The sequence below is a fragment of the Alternaria infectoria genome (genome assembly GCF_024043175.1).
Source record: "Alternaria infectoria strain BMP 0036 chromosome Unknown scaffold_1, whole genome shotgun sequence".
Lineage (NCBI taxonomy): Eukaryota > Fungi > Ascomycota > Dothideomycetes > Pleosporales > Pleosporaceae > Alternaria > Alternaria infectoria.
The window spans coordinates 1761683-1782007 of NW_026250690.1; the positions used below are offsets into that span (position 1 = coordinate 1761683).

Consider the following 20325-nt stretch of genomic DNA (forward strand, 5'->3'; position numbering starts at 1 on the left):
AGACTAGTAAGGACTTGTGACTACTTCTAATTTACTCCGGACCTTTGTTGTCGTCGTGTTCGAAAAAAAAGCCTCTTTACATATCGTGCCTTTCGTTTGACGCTGAATCATTAAGAAGATTCGGTGACGTGATCGGGGTCCGGCGTAGTACGAGCCGATGAGGCATTCCACCTTTGGTTGACTGTGCGCACGCGCGCTAGGTCACGAAAATCAGCCTCAGCCGACGATATCCTGCAAAGATCAGCCGGCCTTCAACCTGCCGCAACCGCCGAATAGTCATAATCGTACAGGTTAGAGTCACGACGTGCGCCCTTTACTGCCGCTTGTCATGTATCTAAGCCAGGGCGGAAGCCAACACTATTTTCGCTTGCAGCTGCCGCATTAGACCATGCATACGAATTCTGTCAGCCAATGCAAAAGTCATATGCGAGGGCCCATATCAGTCAGTCCCCACTCTTTGACTTTCTGGTAGTCCTGCCCTCTATATCTCTGCATTCCTCTTTCACCAACATATTTATGAGTGGGTGGCGCATCTGATCTTGGATTCGCGCTTCAAACCCATCAGCAATGGCCCCGCCAACGATACCAGCAGAACATTCTGTCAATGATTTCGCAAACGATGTCGCGTCTCAAATGGAGGGTTTCACTCAGTCACAGGGTATAGCAGAAGAGGCTATTGCACGAGATCGCGAGGAAGACGAGTCTGCATCAGAGGATGACGATGAGTCTTCCTCGGGTTCGGATACAATCCGGCAGCAATATTCCATGATAAATTCTTATCGCCGGCCTTCCTGGGTCAACCCAGGATCACGATCCACCGCCATAATATCGTCCAGCGTACCCGAAAGGAGTCATCTACCAACGTCATGGAAGAAACACAGTCATCTGTCGAAGAAAGAGAGGGAGAACGCGCGAGACGAAGAGCGGAGTCTGCTCCGCGACAACCATCTGATCCCGCCCAAGCACCCAAGAGCTGGAAGCGAGGGACCCTTTGATCGAGTGCGATCTAGAATGTCAATTTCAGGACTGCGAAAAGTCAAGAGCACGCCAGACGAGGAAAGCGCAGTCGAATCACCCTCCGAGCGAACAGCGCTATTGGGAGCATCTGAAGGTGATCCAGGCCAACCATACGGGGGGTTGGACTCACCCAAGACAATCAACAAGAAATGGAACGAGGCGGTTGCAGCAGGGAAGATCAACACGAGCTGGCAGCGAGAAGCTAAAGTCTTAACCAAGAGTTCCGCACCGCTTATCTTGACATTCCTACTACAGTATAGCTTGCCGGTAGCGAGTATCTTCACCGTCGGACACATTGGCAAAACCGAACTAGGAGCTGTGAGTCTGGCGAGTATGACGGCGTCGATAACGGGCTATGCAGTATACCAGGGTCTAGCAACCTCGCTCGATACCTTATGTGCACAAGCATACGGCTCGGGACGTCCCCATCTCGTTGGTTTACAACTGCAACGCATGTTGTACTTTCTCCTCTTGATCACCATTCCGATATCGCTCATATGGGCCTTTGGCACACAGATCCTCTCGCTCATTGTTCCAGAGAAGGAAACGGCACGCTTAGCCGGACTGTACTTGAAGGTTCTTATCTTTGGAGCGCCCGGCTATGCGGCTTTCGAAAGCGGAAAACGTTATGTACAGGCGCAAGGTATCTTCAGCGCGACTATGTACATTCTCCTCATTTGCGCACCACTAAACGCTTTCCTCAACTGGTTCATGGTGTGGCATCTCGGCTGGGGATTCATTGGCGCACCCATTGCTGTTTCCATAACAGAGAACATCCTTCCTCTGCTATTGTTTCTCTACGTCAGGTTCATCGACGGATACCAATGCTGGGGTGGTTTCGATCGACGAGCGCTCAGGAACTGGATGCCGATGGTGAAGCTTGCGCTTCCCGGCTTGATCATGGTGCTTGCCGAGTTCCTAGCTTTCGAGATCTTGACGTTGAGCTCATCGTGGCTTGGCCCGACTGAACTTGCGGCGCAGTCTGTGTTGGGCTCGATTACCGGTATCACCTTCCAGATACCGTTTCCCATGAGCGTGGCAGCATCCACGCGTATCGCTAATCTCATCGGCGCTACTCTGGCAGTTCCAGCGAAGACAGCAGCCAAGGTCGCCGTCTTTGCCTCGGTCCTTGTCGGCATCTTCAATTTACTACTCCTTTCGCTTCTTCGTGAGGCCATTCCCCGTCTCTTTACACCTGACGAAGAAGTCATAGACATGGTCGCAAAGCTCCTACCGCTATGCGCGACTTTCCAGGTCTTTGATGCGTTAGCCGCCAACTGTAACGGTATCTTGCGTGGCTTGGGCAGACAGGAGATCGGTGGCTATGTTGGATTGTTCGCCTACTATATCGTTGGTATCCCGATCAGCTTCGGCACCGGGTTTGGATCCCCACATTGGGGTCTGTATGGGCTTTGGAGTGTAAGTCTCGCTGCTGACACCCAATCTAACATCTGTTAACATGTCACAGGGACCTGCGATTGCTCTTGGCATAGTCGCTGCCATCGAAGGTGTATTCATATGGCGAACAAGCTGGGATAAAGCAGTTGAAGATGCAAAGGTGCGAAATGCTGCAAATTAGGAATGGCTATATGCGATGAAAAAATGTATCACTGCATTACCCTAGTGTTCAATGATGAACGAAAACGAGAAATTGCATTGATGTCATGTGTCTTCATGGCGTGTCTAGTGCTGAGTTACAGGCTTCTAAGTAATACATTGGGTGAAATGAATGATGGTATGCTTGGAGATTTCTATTGCCGAATACGAGTGAGTGACTGGATTGTGTCTCCTTGCAATAGTGTTGTAAACTTCGGTAATGACTGCTGTCTACCTTCCGCCTCCTACGGTATGCCTGAAATGTCCCATTTCTTTATTGGCTCCGCGCTCAGTCGAGAAGCTTCTGGGCCCACGGTGCACTCTCATACCAAGCGCGAATCTTCTTGCCGAACACATAGAGTGGAAGTGCAGCTCCCGTAACAATAGCAGCGGCCGATGCTAGAGTTCCGAAGACTGCCATAGGTCCAGCAGAATCAAGCCAGCCAATCATCGGAGTGATACCAACAGTGACAGCACCAGCCGAGATCATGTTGATTGAGGAGAAAGCTTGAGCAGAATGCTCGGGGTGACAGTCGATGACGTAGGCGATGGCAATTTGCACACCAGCGACACTACCCACGTTGGTGACTGTCATCCAGATGAGAATCCAGACTAGGGGTAGGCTGTTCTGGAAAGAAGCGCCCAGACCAATCAAGCCGACCATGGTGATTGGGGTCGAAAGCAAAAGGAGAACGAGGCGGAATTCGGGCTCGACCATGCCTTTAGTGGTACCGTTGTGGCGCGCCATCAGGCCGACCGAGGCGTCAGACATCCAGCCGAAGAACGGTCCAGACAGTAGACCGACCACAAATAGAGGCAGGTTGCTCAGACCGATCTGACTAGGTGTCAAATCATATGGAGGAGATGACAACAGAATCGACATGAAGGTGGACATGCCAGCCAGGAACAGGAATACTGTGGTGTTGAGAAAACAGCTGTAGAAGACGATGGGTGAGCTGATGAGGCCAAGGGGCTTGATAATGCCTTTGAAGAACGACTTATCCGAGAGTCGGCCGCGAGACAGAGCTAGCTTTTCGTTGTATGTCTGCCTTGCAGGTCGAATGGAGGCCTTTAGATCTTCCTCGTCCCATTCTGCGCTTAGCTTATCGGCGGGCACGTGGATTGTTGTGACATCGTCCGTCTTACGGTTGAAGTAGGCTGACTCGAAGATGGTAAGGTAGAAGACGGGGATCAGAGCTGAGTAGATGAGGGCGGTGATGAGGAAGTTGGCGGAAACGCCGAACTGATCGGTGACAAAACCGGCGATGATTTGACTAAAAGGGGCCTTTGTTAGCAGCTAGAGAGGTGACGGATTACTGTTATATAACTCACCCAACTTGAGCTCCAGAGTTCAGCATCAGATTCCACACCGCGATAGATCGACCTCGTTGGTGAACGAAGAAAATGTCGCTGATCGTTGCGGTAAGGAGGGTGAACAAAGGTGCAGAGAAGAGACCACCAGCTGTTCGAGCGACGGCTAGCATGGGGAATGTTGAAGAAAGGTAAGCCGCGAAGTTGGCTAGAGCAAGCAGTACAACGCTCCAGATGTAGAACGGTCTTCGCCCCCAAACATCCGTTCCCGCAACCGCGACGAAAGCTGCGGCTGAAGTCCAGAATGTTGGTGCTGTAAGCAGCCATGTCGACACATCGCCCTCATTGCTCTGGATCTTTTCGGTGAGCGGCTCCAAGCCTGGGGTAAGCATAGTTGTGGTTCTATGATAGATGAGCGTAAGGATTTGCCAGTCCAATCCGTATGAGAGAGACTTACGCGTTCGTGACTGCAGATCCAAAAGCGAGAATGAGCAGATGAATGCATTTCCACTTCAAACTCCAGTTCAGAGGGTCGTTTGGGTCGTCGGACGGTTGAGGGGAGAGTACAATGCCTCCATTCCTTTTGGAGGTATCAAGTTCGGGTACCTTGTCGTCGCTCGTATCCTTGACCCCTAATCTAGAGGTACCCCGAGGAAATGCTGACCGCTTGCTTTCCAATACACCCCAACCCATGATGACCGGCTTTGATGTTCAAATGGAGTTAATGCGGAAGGGACGGCCCGCGTCTCTTGAAGATCGAATGCGAAAGGTAGCAAAAAGAAGAGAAAATGCCGTCCAGCGGTTTGCCAATACCAGCAGGCGACGAAGCGAAAAAAAGTGCAAGTAGAGAGAGGTGAAGGAGAAGTCGAGAACCAGTCTACAGAACAAAATACAAATCGCTAACCACCATGATATATATCCATCACCATATCGTAAACTGCCCAGCCGGACGTTTTTCACGATCAGCAAACACGTTACGCATCCGACAGGTCGGGTTAGGCATAACTCGGCCGTTCGTGACGCTGCGACATGTCGCAGAGGAGTCTCACAAACATTTGGAGAACAACACGCGTGAGCCCTACTTAAGTCGTCCCCAAACCGGCATTGATCTGGGTCTTTGAACGTGCGCCTGGCGTGGTGCCTGACGCGTTATGGGGTTTAAGGCGTTTCGAGTCGCTGGGGAAGATCGCGAAAGAACGTTGGGATTGAGAAATCCGAATGTCCGTAAGTGCCAAGCGCTGAAAGTCCGAAAGTGCGGGGAGACGCGCCGCCACATCGACGCCACGATTCGCTCAACGCTCAAGCTTGGCTGTCTCGTTCTATCATGCTAACTGTTGAGCATTACAAAGCGCAACAGCTCTTTGTCCCCCGTGCAAGAGCCTGATACTACATGCAGATGCTGCAGGCGGCTACTGTCTGGAGGACGCTGCCATCAGGTATCCGCGTCGCCGGAGGAAGGTGGACTTGGGGACGTTGAGAACACGGACTAGAGTACGTAAAGACTACCTCTTGAAAGCTAATGCCGAGATAAGGCTGAGGATGCGGGGTCTCGCCACAATTCGTCTTTAGAACAAAAGATTCCAGCCCCGGCTCCTTCAAGATACCTTGTATCATATCAGTCGGCATTTTGAAACAGGCCAAATGTCTTGCCCCGCTCGCCTGTATCCCTTGCGCAAACCTCGAAATCATCGCGTTCCCATCCCTCGATGGAAACTCAGCCTACCCGCCAATGTCGAACAGGTATTTACATCTTACGTTGGCATCGAGCAGCATGAGGACAGCGCTGTAGCTGCTCAGGCAAAAGAAGAAGGCGTCTGTGCTATCCAGCAATGGCTCAGACAAAATGAAGCGCCAGAAGCAGTAGAAGCATTCACTACGCTAGACAATTACAGTCGCATCGAAGGAACTGTGTGGGTGTGCTATTGGAGCGATGAAGCAAGACGCAATAGTGCCATCGAATCATTGGATCTAAGAAGCATACATCAGAACATATCCACTGCTGGTCGCCCACATGTCGGGCTGTGGCACGAAGCCTTCAAGACATCAGTATCACGTCTCGAAACGAACTATTCTGGTCTTGACTATCTTCCCGGACTGGCGAGACTACCTGGAGCCAGCACCGAAGAACACAACCTAAGCACGTACTGGGGAGCAGCTCGAGACCGCATTCCAGATTCCGCACACGATCTTTTCCCTCGAGCGGCTGACATGCCGCGTCCGAACCCAATACCAAATAGCATAGGCCAATACTTGACCGGTACCAATCACGAGAACATGGTCCACATTCGTTCTGGCCAACATTGGGAAAACTGCGGTAAAGAAGAAGCAGATTCGTATGAGCAGAAGCTCGAACCGACTCTGAAGCAAGGCCTCAAATATCTACATGAGAATTCAACGGAGACTGGAGCTCTTAGTATCCAATATCTTCGTAATGAGGATGTACAATCCCCTTGTGGTAGTAAGGAAGAGCGAAAGGAATCGTGTGGCGCGGGTTTCTTCGCCAACCTCGAAGACCTAGAGCATTGGGCCAAAAGCCACGCGTCGCATCTGAAGATCTATGGTGGTGCACTTGCACATTACAAAGCGTTTGGAGATGAGAGGAGATTTCGAACATGGCACGAGGTATGTGTCATCAACGAGGGCGACGCTATGTTTGAGTATGTGAATTGCTCGCCTGAGACGGGTGTTATTTCAACCCTGCCCCTCCGAAGTGGGACAATGTAAAGCTCAATATATATTTTGAATGGATAGTACTCCGACAGGTCGCTTTTCCAACCACAAAAACCACCCGGTTGGAAACTCCGAAAAGAGTATGCCATAATGACAACGCCATAGCAATGCAAAATGCGACACACGCACCATGGTATCGTACACATTATTTCTTGGGTCCAGATCTAGCCAGCTTCCGCATAAACGCATTCTGGACACCCTTGGTACCCTTGAGCTCCTTATTTCTGCTCTTGTTGACCTCCATGTAGGCCATGGTTTGGCCACCGGACAACTCGGATAGCGTACCTGCTGCTCGTCTCACACCGTTCTTCTTCCTATTACCCTTATTGGAGGCGTACTTAGTGCCGAAAGCATCACCCTCAATCCTCTCTTCTTTTGCGTCTTCTTCACGGGCAAGAAGGACATCCATCAGTAGCTCTCGGCGCTCTTGCGGTGTCGCAAACGCCAATTGTGAGAAGTTCTCCAGTCCTTCGAGACGCGTGATGACCTTGAAGGCATATCCTTGATCAACAAGGAAGGCTTGTCGCTTCGACGAATAGTACATCTCGTCGGTGTCTTTGGAGACGAGGGAATAGAAGAAGGCGTTGAAGCCTTCGTCGTTCCTACGCTTCGCCCTCAAAATTCTGCCCAAGCGCTGTGCTTCTTGACGACGGGAACCGTAGTGGGAAGAGATTTGAATGAGACACGTTGCCTCGGGTAGATCGAGACTGGTGTCACCAATCTTGGACAGGAAAATAGTGTTGACGAGCTCATTGTGTTGAAAGTTCTCCAAAATACGGAGACGTTCTTGTTGAGGTGTCGCGCCGTAGATGTAGGCCTTGCCCAATTTTCGTGAGTATTTCTCTAGTGCGTAAACATTATCAGAGAAAACAATGATCTTGTCGCCTCGTGACTCATGGTAATTGATCAAGAACTGGCAGGCTTGGAACTTCTTGGGGTTCATGATGGAAAGCAGTGCACGTTTTTGCAGGGACGATGGTTTGAGCCACTCGGTGTAGAACTCGGGTGTCATCTGGCACCAGACTTCAGCGCACTGGACTTTGGCGATGTGACCTTGCTCCGATAGCTCTTGCCAGTTAGCTTCGTACAATTTGGGTCCAATCAAAAAGTTGAGGTCATCGATCTTGTCATCTTCTCGCAACAGTGTAGCAGTAAGACCGAGTTTCGCGTGTGATGCGATCTCATAGGTGACCTTCTTGAAGATATTGGCGGGTACAACATGCACCTCGTCGGCAATCAGCAGACCCCATTCTCTCTCACGGATGAACTGCATGACCTTTTCAGCATCATGCGAACGCTTCCTAGCGTTACTGATCATAGAATAGGTGCTGATAATGATACCGGCCTGGCGGGGAAATCTGGTCTTGTTATCGGCAGTGAAGACAGCAACGTCCTCTGGGTTGATGTTGGACCATTTGATGAATTCGGCTCGCCATTGCACAACAGACATGGCGCTCGTGCACAAGACGATGACGGATTTCTTGACACCACAGGCAGCTGTGATGCCAACCAAAGTCTTACCTGCGCCACAAGGCAACACGATGATGCCGGAGCGCGCTCGAGAGTTGGAGAACATCTTACTCAGAGCCTTTTCCTGGTAGTATCTGATTTGCGCGTGGGGTTTGAGATCGATTTCGAGGTTCGGGTTGGTATCGTCGTTGTTGAAGTCGTATTCCTCCGTGAGCGGCAGACCGATGCTCCGACAGCGCTTGACGACCTTTTCGCGCTCTTCGCTTCTGATTTGAAACGAGTGGACTTGGGCCACCTCGTCATCGTCGTCGTCTTCTCGAAGCGTGGCGATCATGTCGCTTGGCGGCGGCTGCTGTGCAGCTTCTGGCTGTTGCTGCTGTGCCATGTTGTTCGCACCAGCAGCGAGCTTGGTACCCGGAATAGCCATCTGACCAATCTTCGGGGCGGCCTCCTTGATGAGACCGTCTGTTGAATCTGCCCGACACTCGGCGACCACAGGGTCGCGTAGAAGCTTCTGTAGTATGGTAGGGTCCTCGCTCTCAATGTACGACAATGTCTTCTTGAGCACGATCTTGGCCTTGCCGAAGGCGGAGGTGGACTTCTCGACGAATTGCATGATGGCGGCGGATAGAGCTGTCTTGGAGTAGCGGTCGAGTTTGTCTATGATCTCCTGCTTGGAATGCCCAACACTGACGGCGGCGAAGAGGCTGTGGGTGGTAAGCTGGTACTCATGCATCTTGGAGACACGCGACTGCGGCTCGGCGATGTTGATCAAAAAGTCCTGGGCCTCATCGAAGAGAAGATGGAAGGACTCGAGGATGATTCCACCCGCGTCGTTGACCCAGAGCGGGCGATTGTGATGGTCAGGCTTCAGCTCCGCACTCCACTGGTCTGACTTCCTGAAGAGATCGGCCGCTGCGTCTCTGACCCTACCAGCGCGCGCTCGCTTTGTCATGGCCTTGACGTCGAACTCCTCTTTGAGCTGGTCGAACGTCTCCTGATCACTCATGGGGCCCTCATCGTTGTCGTCCCAGCCATCCTCGGCCTCTGCGTCTGCTGCCGTCTGCGCTAGCTTGCGTTTGGGTGGCATCGTGGCGGCCGCCTGCTGCTGAAAGACGGAGCCTCGTTATATATCTCTGTAGTATACGGGTGCGAGAATAGGCGGGCGGTGGGAGCGACAAGATATTGACGGGTGGTATGGACGTGCAGCGGTCGCGGGTGGAGTGTCGGTGGCGGAGGCAGCAGGCACAGGGAAAGAAAGGCGCCGCGGTGATTATGTAATGACGTATGGCACCTGCATTCGCGTCTGGACCCAAATGCAACTTCTGGACGGTCACTGAGCGTGGAGCAGACGATGACTGTGCCGGTCTGAGCAGACGACGAAGATAAGTCGACTGGGTGGTGAGCCTGAACTGGCAACGCGCCCAGACGCGAAAGCATGTGAATAGCCGGCGTTTGTTCGGGGGCGCTGCCGACGTCACTCTCGGCGAGGCTGCTCTCACCACATCTACTGTGTCAATCTACCGCACCTAGAATGCGCACATGACGCCGTGACATGCTTGCCAATGGGTGCATCCGACTCGAAACTGTCCTTCAAGCAGGGCGTCTTCCGCCTGTCTGAGCCCAAGCAGATCCCCGCCGACGACGCCTATTGGACTGGCGTATGCTCTGCCCTGCCCTCTGCCCTCTGTGCTGTTGCTGTACTGACGACGGCGCCAGTTCTGGGAGCTGCCCGAGTCGACGGAAGATGTCTTCTCGCTCTTCTCGCCCGCAGACATTCGCCGCACCCGCGACAACAACCTCGCCAATCTCGAGACGCTCATCCTCGCCGTCACCTCGCGCCTCATAGTCCTGCGCAACCACCCCTCCTTCCCCGACCCCGAGCTGGCCCCGGAGCGCGACGCCCTCAACTGCATACGGGTCCTCACGCGACTGCTGCCCTTCTTGTACGAAGCCGACCACCTCGAGACCTGGGAGGACCAATTCTTTTGGGCCGCGCGGCGGAAGCGCAGTCGGCGGGGCCAGCTGGTGCGAAGCGAGATCATCTTCGACGAGGCCGACCCTGAGCAGACGCCCACCGAGAAGGAGCCTGAGTTCGAGAAAGCCAAGCCGCTGGCCGAGGAGATCATCGACACGCTGATTGACCTGCTCTTCTTCTCAGACTTCACCCTTCCCAAAGTCGCGGCTGGCAAGAACAAGGTCTCGTATGCGATATGGCAGAGCGGCGTTGGCTGCAACACGCCCGTCGCCTCGACCAAGGAATTTGAGAGCAACAGGACCGAGATCCTGCGCTTGCTGCTTACTTTAGCCAGCAAGTCCATGTACATGTCGGCGGGCGTGCTGCCAGTCAAGGGCGTTAAGGCTATCACCTACATTGCGACCTGTCCCGACAAGCAGGTCGTTCTGTCCGTCCTCTGCTCGCTGCTCAATACCGTGAGTGCCTTGATATTCTCTGTTATGCACTACTGAATCTCGCAGACCCTCAAATACAACCCCGCAACATGGCGCGTGCCATACGACCACGTCGTCTTTAAGGACCAGCGACAGGTCCTGGTTACCTACTGCTTGCAGTTGCTCCTCGTCCTCGTCCTGTACCCCATACCCGAGTCTGGAAACGGCCCAGCGCCTAAGAACTTCTTCCGCCATTTTCTCGGCCGTCTACACCGTCCCCAAGACTTCCAGTTCCTGGTTGATGGTATGACGAGAATACTCAATCAGCCGGTATGCAACACATCCAATGCGCTGTTTTCTCTCGCTGATACAGAATAGCTTCAAGCCAACACCTCCTATCTTCCTGGTAGCCACAAGTCACTGACCTGGGCACCCGAAATGATCATGCTGTTTTGGGAGGCACTGCAGTGCAATAAGCGCTTCCGCTCCTTCATCATTGACACCGATAGAGCCCACGATTTCGTCGTCTTGGTGCTCTACTATGCCATCGACCAGCGGAATGATCTGTCAAAGCAGGGTCTTGTGCGCATGTGCATCTTCGTGCTCCAGACGTTGAGTGTCGAACCGCAGTTTGGCAAGAGCCTCAACAAGACTTTTGAGGGGCAAGAGTCGCTTCCAGCTAGCATACGCATACCCAACTTCCACGGTACATACGCCGACTACGTCATCACTGTATGTATCACCATTAAAATCAATACCTGTGCTAATTATGCTAGTCTATATATACCTTACTCACCACTGGTAAAGGCAGGCTAGACGCCATCTACCCTGCTTTACTCGCAATCCTCAACAACATCGCGGCTTACGTTCAGAACATCGGACGCGCCTCGAGCTCTAAATTGCTCCAACTCTTTGCGTCCATGTCATCTCCTAGCTTCCTATTCGCCAACGAAAACAACCACACTCTTCTGCAATCATTGTTAGAAGTTCTCAACGCTATGATTGAGCATCAATACCCACGTAAGACTAGCAACCCCGGTCCTCTCTTTCTTGTTCTAATCGTCTTCAGACAACCCGAACTTGGTGTACGCTATCGTGAGATCGCGGAAAAGGTTCCAGGCACTGCGAGACTTCACGTTGGAGAGCGGCCAAGAAGAAATCGAGCGTCAGAACCAGCAACGCAAAGAAGGCGGCGAAGACCTTACACGAACTAATTCCATTGACAGTCTTAGAAGTCCTACGGTAGCTCGCACACCTACTCTAGGCAATGTACCGGAAGAGGATAGTGCTTTCGCTATTGGCGACGACGATGACTCAGACGCAGAAGATGCACGTCCATCAGAGCCATCAAGATCCCCCGTCCCATCACAGTCAGGAGCTTCGAGAAGCGCGTCAAGAAGCGCATCCATAGCGTCATCTATAGACGACTCTGTGCCGCTTCAAGTAAGGGGCATGTCGGAGAAGGCAAGGGGCAAGATGCCAGTTGGCCAACCTGCCTTTTCTCGGCAGAACAGTATGACAAGTCTCCATAGTCTGGCGGGCCCAGCCTTAGCCACTAATGAGTTCTTTACTCCCTCCGTCCCATGGGTAAGTTTGCACTGTACAGACCACAAGCTTTACTAACCTCTATAGTTGGAAGGATGGCTCTCAGAACTACCGATGCATACTATTCTCATGCTGATATCGGAACTCGGTCCTAAGATGCCCAGCTCAGGCAGCGCCAATGACACGGCCGCGGCGTTGAAAACTATACGCGAGACCGAGGTGCGTGGAATTGAGCCTTCGCCTATCAGGGTGCACCTCTTCGAGTGGTCGGCCTTATCTCTGGGTTGGTATGAATCGCTACTCTGGGGATTCGTCTTCGCAGCCGAGATGGTCGTAGCCAAGGGTACTGCCGGGGTATGGAACAACACTAGCATAAGGTTGTTCAAGGTTCAAGAAGCTGCGGCCACAGCGCCCTCACTTCTGCAGCCAAGAGGGGCTGTAGATGCAGTCGGGACGAATCTTGTGCAGCGAATTGGCTCCCTGAATCTTCGCGGAGTTGCAACCCAAGGCGCGCAACGCTCCCCAACGAGCAGCGGTAATGCCGGCGCCAACACAGTTAGAGACGTGTAACAAATGTCACGGCAATGTTATTTCAGCCACATGGCGAATATTGGCCACAACTTCCATCGTTTTCGAGAAGGTTTATGGCATCGCGAATGCTCATTGGTGTGCCTGGCATGCGGGTTAGGCTTTTTATCCTAATTAGACCCTGACGTTTGCCGATCATTCGGGCTCGACTGCACAGCCACAACACTCGCCACATCTTGGTGCGCTAGAGATAGACAGCCAACAACAGTGTAAGGACATCTACAAGCGACCCTAGATTCGTTTCATGGCTCTACAATGAAGCAAAACGCGCAAGCTTCAGGCTGTTCTGACGTGCCTCAGGACGATCTTATCTTGTTATGCGTTCGCGACGGACGAAAGTGTTCCAAGGTTAAGTGGAGGTACCCCATGATCATGTAGTGCTCCCGCAACCTAATAGTGTCCATTATACTTTTTTGCAATAATCTCCGCGTCTTGATCCTTTGGTAGCAAACTCTTCGTAAATACATTACGGCTGCTGCGTATAGATGCGACAGTTGGACGGAGACAGGATATACATGACAGGTATCTATAGTTGCGCCCTACCAACCCGGCCCTGCGACTGGCATTAACGAACAGAACAGATTCACTCCAATACCTAATCTACCTCTGCAATCATGAATACATCCGCACCCCACGACGATGAAGCCATCACCACGTACAGCATGCATGTGCGTGTCTCCTAACAATCCACCTATTACTGAGCCGAGAAGTCTAACTGTAAAACAGGTCTCCGCCAAATACCTTGAGCTCACCAAGAAGAAGTTAGAGTTGACACGTCTACCGCGTGAACTAGAATTGCCAGATGAGAGGATATGGGAGCAAGGTACACCGAAGAGTGTGCTTGAGCCGCTCTTGGACTTTTGGTATGTTTCCTCTTTCTTCCACATCCGACCTTCACAAATACTAACATTCAAGCAGGCTCGAAGGTTACGACTGGCGCGCCGCCGAATCGCGCTTCAACTCGACTCTCCCTCAATACCGCACTACCATCACCATACCCTCCGCCGTCACCTCCACTGATTCCACACAATCGCTACGCATACATTTCGTACACAAGCGATCTAAACACCCCAACGCCATCCCATTGCTTCTTTGTCACACATGGCCGTCGTCGTTTATCGAGGTCCAACGCGTCATTGATGGGCTGACGGATCCACACTCTCTGGCTGGTCATGCGAACAGTGCACAACAGGCTTTTCATGTTGTGGCGCCGAGTATACCTGGTTTTGGGTTTAGTGATGCCAGTATGGAAGAAGGGTTTGGTCTGCATGGGACAGCGGATGTGTTCCAGAGGTTGATGGGGAGGTTAGGATACACACAATTCGTCGCTCATGGAACGGGATGGTAAGTCATATACTTTTGTGATCTCGACTTTGGCCACGTGGTCGCTGACGAGTCTTACAGGGGATTTGGTATATGTCGCGCGTTGGCATTAAGACATCCAGAGAGTTGTCGGGCAGTGCATACTACGAATCCATCGTTTGACAAGCCGAACTTGAAGAGCGGGCCGATGCGTTATCTCAAGTACCGGGTTGCGAAGCTGACAAGGGCAAAGGTGCCGTTGTTGAGTTTTGGATATATGCCGAATGAAGTGCAGACACCTCCGAAAGGCCTGCATGGGAAAGACCCGGCAACATTGGATGCAGTGTATGGCGGTGAGCCGCTAGGACCTACGCTCCATCGCCTCTACTCGCTTCGACCGCAGACATTGGCCTTCTCTTTATGCGACTCGCCAGTGGGATTGCTCGCCGCCTTGCTAGATATAATACATACGAGAGATGTATTACCGCGTCCTCTCTCGTCGCGGCCAAGGAGTCCCTTTCTTTCACCGGTTGAGCTAGAGATGCAGCGTGGTGAGGAAGAGCAGGAGGAAGAGGAGGATGTTCCTTCGACATCTACGGCACAGCTTGGAGGTGCGACGAGCCCAGATAGAGTGGACGGCGATGGGAAGAGTTATACATGGAGTCCTACGGAGGTGCTGAACTTTACAATGTTGCAATGGTTACCAGGGCCTGAAGCGGTACGTTACCTTTTTCATATATCTGACACGGTTGTTATGAGGAGGCCGGGAGGTACTCGCCGCTGTCTGTGACGTACTCTTTGCCACCTGAAGTTGTGCTGAGGCCCATCTTGGTCTACCCTTGAACTCTTCTCCTGAAGTTCCTCACCGCTGACGTCTGACGACGGATAGGCCCTCCGCTGGCTCCGCCGCGTACACATCGACATGCAATCCCCCTCTTACCAACCCTTTACATCCACCCCAATTGGCATCTCCACCTTCCTCCATCCTAACAGCAGCACCGCAACGCCGCTAATGTGGGGCGCACGTTCCTGGGACATATCCTGGGTGAAGCGCCATGCTGGCCGCCCCGCAATGTTGCCAGGCTTCGAGGCACCAGATGCGCTGGTATTGGATCTGAGAGAATGTTTCGAGATGATGATTAATAGAGGGAAGCTGAAGTTGAAGATGCCTGAAAGGGAAGGTTAGGTGGTAATAAGTGTTGATTCAGGATATAGATATATCAGGTTTGTTGTATGCGATTAAGCTGGAACAAAGACAGACGGGTGCGCCTGGTGTTTCGGCCCGTAGTCACGAGTACTGGGAGTATGCTTGCTTGTTGCAGGGGCTGTGCTGACGCCATAGGGCCTGGTGTCCTTATGGGGAGGTGTTATACATGTATACGCAGTTTGTGCGATTATTATTCCGGGCAATACAATCAACTTGGCTATATTGGATGGTGTGTATTTTCGCCCTGGTTGTGAGAGGTGGCCGCACGCAGTAATGCAAAGCAGCTGCGTTAGAATTGGGATACTTTGACGAAAGAGATTGCGAAGGAGCATAGAGTGCATGCCCAATGGGTTCTGATTGATGGGCTAAGGCTGTGCTGGTGAGATCAGGTACCATTGGTACGTACGTGTAAAGCCGTGATCATGTGCTGCTAATCCCGACTGGGCGTAGCATGGAATGGCAGAGGCAGCATGTTCCCTGATGTACATAGCAGCAGCCGATCATGGCAGCAGTGGCAGTCGGACCTATTCGCGTCTTGTGTCAGGCACATGGCGGGTGGCCGAGTCGGGTGAAATCCATGGATGGCAGACGGCGGGGCGCTCCAGCCAACTGGGACGGGCGGTGACGTCCTGATGCGAAAACACCGCACTCGTGAAAAATCGCTGTCGCGTGAAGGCCCGAAGCTTCCACGACGTCGCCCCAGCACCACACACGTCAAATTCCCCTAGTGAAGTTTGCATCCACTGCGCACAGTACGTCGCTCTCCTGACACTCTGCACACGCCCATCTCTCTCGTGCCTGCCGTGTGGGAATATAACCTCGTCACGTCCGCCCGCTCATTCACGCAGATTCTATCAGCGCCCAACGCCATTGCATTGACTCTCTGCTCAACGCTGCCCACCAAACCTACATCGTCACGCTGGCAGACCTACTCTCCTCCCTCACCACCACTGCCTAGGCTTCAGTAGCCCGCAGACCGTCTATCGCCGCCCACCTCGGCTCTTCTATGCGTCGCGAGGACCTGGTACGCTTTCTGTCCAAGCCTGCGAAGTGAGTCGTTGTCTCCGCGAGAAGCAGCGTGCAAGACATCCCAAGGGCCAGTGCTGACTATTCACAGGCCTCGATAACACCCGCCACGCCCCGTCCTTCACCACCCACCATCGTACCCATTTAAAGCAGATCTCCTCGTCTGCTGGACCCGATACTTCCCCAGGGTATCGGAATCTGGTATCGCGAGGACCCCAACCGCTGCCACCATTTCCCGGCGCAAGGCCTCGTTTATTCCCCTCAACGCCCGACCTCCCTAACATCGACTACGGTCGGTTACCCTCTCCTCCATAAACTGCTGCTGGCACACGCCAGCCTCGCCTACTCTTTGCGACCCGTGGGCCAATTCTTCTCAGGCGAGCACCGCATTGCTTGTCTGAGCGAGGTTGTGCTGCACATAGCTTCCTAGCTAGCCACCTCTCCAAGCTTCCGTACAGCCACGGCCACCAACCACACCTATCATACCTGTTCGTGCGCGCGACAGCCACACAGTCAAGAGATGGTCGCTACTGAGATTCCTCAGCACTACACTGCCTCGCCTTCGTCGCACATTGGCACCCCTCATTTGACCATCAACAAGGAGGCTACCATCGATCTCGACTCCACCAACTCGTTTGAGGGTCCTGAGAAGCTCTTGGAAGTATGGTTTAGCGCTTCTGCTACCGAACTGCCTGGACAGGCCGGCCCAACTGGACTGAAGACGGTGTCGGCAGATGTCTGGAAGGACATGCTCGATCTTGTCAACTGCAAGGTTCTCTCTGTCATCGAGTCTGAACATGTCGACGCTTACCTCTTGTCCGAGTCGAGCATGTTCGTCTTTCCTCACAAGGTCGTGCTCAAGACCTGCGGAACCACAACTCTACTATGGGGACTCACCCGTATGCTGGAGATTGCTGCAGGCGTCGGGTTCCCCTTCGTTGCACCCAAGGCATCAGGCGTCGCGCCAGCCGCCACACCATACCGCGTGTTCTACAGCAGGAAGAACTATCTCTACCCCGATCAGCAGCGTGGACCCCACCGCAGCTGGCGTGATGAGGTTCGCTACCTTGACGACCGCTTCCAGGGTGGCAGTGCCTATATGATTGGCAAGATGAACGGCGAACATTGGTACCTCTACATCACCGGTCCAGACACCAGCCTCACTCCACCTCCCAGTCCTGGTGAAGAGAAGCTTGCGCCTGATACCGAGACCAAGTTCGTGAGCCACCCCCAACGCATGTTGCGTGAGCAGGCCACCGACGAAGAAGAGGACGAGACTCTGGAGATTCTGATGACCGACCTCGATGAGAAGAACGCCCGTCAGTTCTATCTAGAGGACGCAAGTGCGGTTGCGGAAGGTCGCTACATCCAGAGGGCCCGTGAGGCTCGCAAGAACGCCATCCAGTCCCTAGGTACCATTGCGGAAGAGAATGGCCACAGCGAGAGCCTCGGCGGCTCCACTGTCCTCAATTCCGCTGCTAACACCCATACCTCTGACGACAGCTTCGACGTGTTCGAGCAGACCTCTTCCGATCACTCTGGTTTCAACTCTGACGAGGAGCTTACTTTCCCGGAGGAGTTGACCACTGAGGGCCATACGCTCGGCACGGTTGTTTCTGAGCACTGTGGTCTGGCTGATGTTTACCCTACCTCCAAGTACCCCGACGCCCGCATCGACGCCTACCTGTTCACGCCCTGTGGCTTCTCGGCCAACGGCGTCATTCCCGCCCCAGGTGGTGCTCCCAACGGCTCCAAGAAGGGTTCTGATGCCACCCACTACTTCACTGTACACGTCACACCCGAGCCCCAGTGCTCCTACGCCTCGTTCGAGACCAATGTACCTGCCCGCCAGACTGGTAGAGAGACGGCTGACGTCGTCGAGCATGTCGTCGGCATCTTCAAGCCTGGCAGGTTCAGCGTCACTCTTTTCGAGGCTAAGCCTACTGCTGACGAGATGCCCGCCAAGAACATTGAGAAGGCGAAGAGGATGGAAACAATTGCCGGATACCGTCGCGTCGACCGCATTGTACATGACTTGGACGGCTACGATCTTGTCTTCCGATACTACGAGCGCAATGATTGGAAGGGTGGAAAGCCTCGACTTGGCGAGATCTTCTAGATGGGTCTGCGATGGAGTGGTCGTACACAGTAGCATTCTGTTTTGATGTTTTGCGAGTATACTCATTTGGTATTTTGTACAGCGTTGCTGCACAGTCACTACAATGTCTAGCTAGCGCTTCGGTTTGTTTGGTGTTTATTCAGATCATAATTAAAGTTGAACTTCATATTATACACTTCATGTTCAACACTCTTGTTACGCCAGTCACTTTGTGTGCTTTTCTTGCCCATCATCCACTTCCACTCAACGTCAGTCCTTTTCCCACCGTCACTGCGGCATTGGCGTCTGTGTTTGTTGACCTGTTCATTTCCGCCCGTTGCAAACGCTGCTCTCCCACAGCCAGGAGCCACTCGCTGTCTGTCCCTCAGACACCGCTAGCTAGCGCTTGTTGCTCACAACATACCGCCCTTTGCCTTCACCTATAGCTTCTCATCTCTTTTTTGTAAATGCGGGGTAGGCGACGCACATACCACATTTAGGGTGAGAGACAGATGCCTAATTATTTGACCGCTAGTAGAGATGGGAGTAGGTACTACATAGGGTGTCTCTTTTGTGATCCATGGTTCGACTTCTTACACTACACCATACTCGCATCTTAACAGCAACAACAAGTCCCTGCTTATCACACTCCACTCCCATCTTCTATCTATCCTAGTCGTCAACTTCGAGATGTCTTCACGTCCTCCACGCTCAGGGAAACCTTCTGAAGGCGCAATGCGCTACTCACCGTTTGAGGATGACCGCGGTCAGATGCACGAACCTCAAGATGAAAGCCGAGACTATCTCCCAGATGTTACGGCCTCAGACGATGAAGACGATGGCCCAATTCCATCGATTCTATCTTCGAAGCCAAGGGTAATGGCACCGAGCGTGTCCATCCCACGACGTCGGGTAAGCAATCAAGAGGATATTGTCTGTGACATAGAAATACTAACTTCGCATAATCAGGGAGGAAGTGTAGAAGTCAGAATACCTGCGGGCATGGCAAAAAGTGCAGGAGGTCAAGCTCAACCGGCACTCTCGTCTAAAGCTCAAGGAAAGCAACGGGCTCCTGAAGAACGAAAGCCGATGCCCAACAACGCAGAATCTAGCTCCGACGCGAATGCATCTGCGCAAAGAGATGTTTCAGACGAACAAGAATCTGGAACGCACAATGCCCATGATGTGGGTACACAAACTTTACTCTTACGACTGTGCTAACAAGGCAACAGATTCAATACATCATCAACCCTCACGAGACCAGCCGGGGCACCGATTATCACATCAGCTTTTCAGCCAGAGGACTGCTGACGGAGACCCGGAAAGTACCTTTCGAACAAATAACGAAGCATATGAGGATCTGGAACCGATGGGTCAAGGCTGACTCGGCTGATCGACAGAGGGAATACAACAATAAGTTCGGCCGTTATCTAAAGGCCAAGCTGAAGTAACGCCATAGCCGTTCTTCACCTCTTCTAACCTTGAGTAAGTCTTCTCTTCTTCAAGCCGCTTACTTTTCTCTTCACTCTTCAACATAGCTAACTTCTCTAGAGCAGACATGCAAGACTTCTCTTCAGACTGCCTGGTCCCACACTTTCGGTCTTTGTGCTTGTAATTCTTTCCTTTGTCGAGTATCATCTCAAGCGTGGTTTATGACTCTGACCAAATCAATATGCGCTTAGGCACGTCTGTTCGAGCTAGGGTCGGACAAATGCCTTCACTGCTCTGGCATGTGCACTTTGCTTTTTGTTTTCTTGTGCTGACTTTGCTGCTTTCAACTTCACATACTCTTCACACTGATTCTACATGTACCTCCGTAGTGAGCACACTAGCTTTTGCATCCAGTTCTTCTGCTAGTAGCACAGGTTCTACAGATAGCTAGCTATGTACAAATACATAAAAGTGCTTACCTTTACCTTTTATTCCTCTACCGCCTAAGTGCGCTGCTCTCTAGAAAATCTACGTGCATGTTCTTCTACCTCTATATAATATTAGATGCTGTGTAGAGCAAGACCCTGCAGGTTCTGTCTATGCACCAGACAGG

General features: G+C 52.5%; 6 protein-coding genes across 6 annotated transcripts; 4 read left to right on the forward strand and 2 right to left on the reverse strand.

Annotated features, from left to right (window-relative positions):
• Positions 1-567: 567 nt before the first annotated feature.
• Positions 568-2596, forward strand: J4E92_000616 (uncharacterized protein; the record flags this gene model as incomplete). Its single annotated transcript, XM_051492031.1, has 2 exons — positions 568-2436; positions 2486-2596. The coding sequence occupies 2 exons, from the start codon at positions 568-570 to the stop codon at positions 2594-2596; spliced, it is 1980 nt and encodes a 659-aa protein (XP_051357543.1).
• Positions 2597-2902: 306 nt separating this feature from the next.
• J4E92_000617 (uncharacterized protein) lies at positions 2903-4316 on the reverse strand (the record flags this gene model as incomplete). Its single annotated transcript, XM_051492032.1, has 2 exons — positions 2903-3887; positions 3946-4316. The coding sequence occupies 2 exons, from the start codon at positions 4314-4316 to the stop codon at positions 2903-2905; spliced, it is 1356 nt and encodes a 451-aa protein (XP_051357544.1).
• A 2483-nt stretch (positions 4317-6799) lies between these two features.
• On the reverse strand, positions 6800-9214 carry J4E92_000618 (uncharacterized protein; the record flags this gene model as incomplete). The annotated part of the gene is made up of 1 exon (XM_051492033.1): positions 6800-9214. The coding sequence occupies one exon, from the start codon at positions 9212-9214 to the stop codon at positions 6800-6802; it is 2415 nt and encodes an 804-aa protein (XP_051357545.1).
• Positions 9215-9689: 475 nt separating this feature from the next.
• On the forward strand, positions 9690-13996 carry J4E92_000619 (uncharacterized protein; the record flags this gene model as incomplete). Its single annotated transcript, XM_051492034.1, has 9 exons — positions 9690-9785; positions 9844-10557; positions 10603-10845; positions 10894-11247; positions 11292-11535; positions 11585-12102; positions 12148-12615; positions 13375-13511; positions 13567-13996. 9 exons carry the CDS (start codon positions 9690-9692, stop codon positions 13994-13996), a joined length of 3204 nt encoding a protein of 1067 aa, XP_051357546.1.
• Positions 13997-16703: 2707 nt separating this feature from the next.
• J4E92_000620 (uncharacterized protein) lies at positions 16704-18302 on the forward strand (the record flags this gene model as incomplete). The annotated part of the gene is made up of 1 exon (XM_051492035.1): positions 16704-18302. One exon carries the CDS (start codon positions 16704-16706, stop codon positions 18300-18302), a length of 1599 nt encoding a protein of 532 aa, XP_051357547.1.
• Positions 18303-19016: 714 nt separating this feature from the next.
• Positions 19017-19732, forward strand: J4E92_000621 (uncharacterized protein; the record flags this gene model as incomplete). The annotated part of the gene is made up of 3 exons (XM_051492036.1): positions 19017-19193; positions 19251-19466; positions 19514-19732. The coding sequence occupies 3 exons, from the start codon at positions 19017-19019 to the stop codon at positions 19730-19732; spliced, it is 612 nt and encodes a 203-aa protein (XP_051357548.1).
• Between the last annotated feature and the right edge of the window lie 593 nt (positions 19733-20325).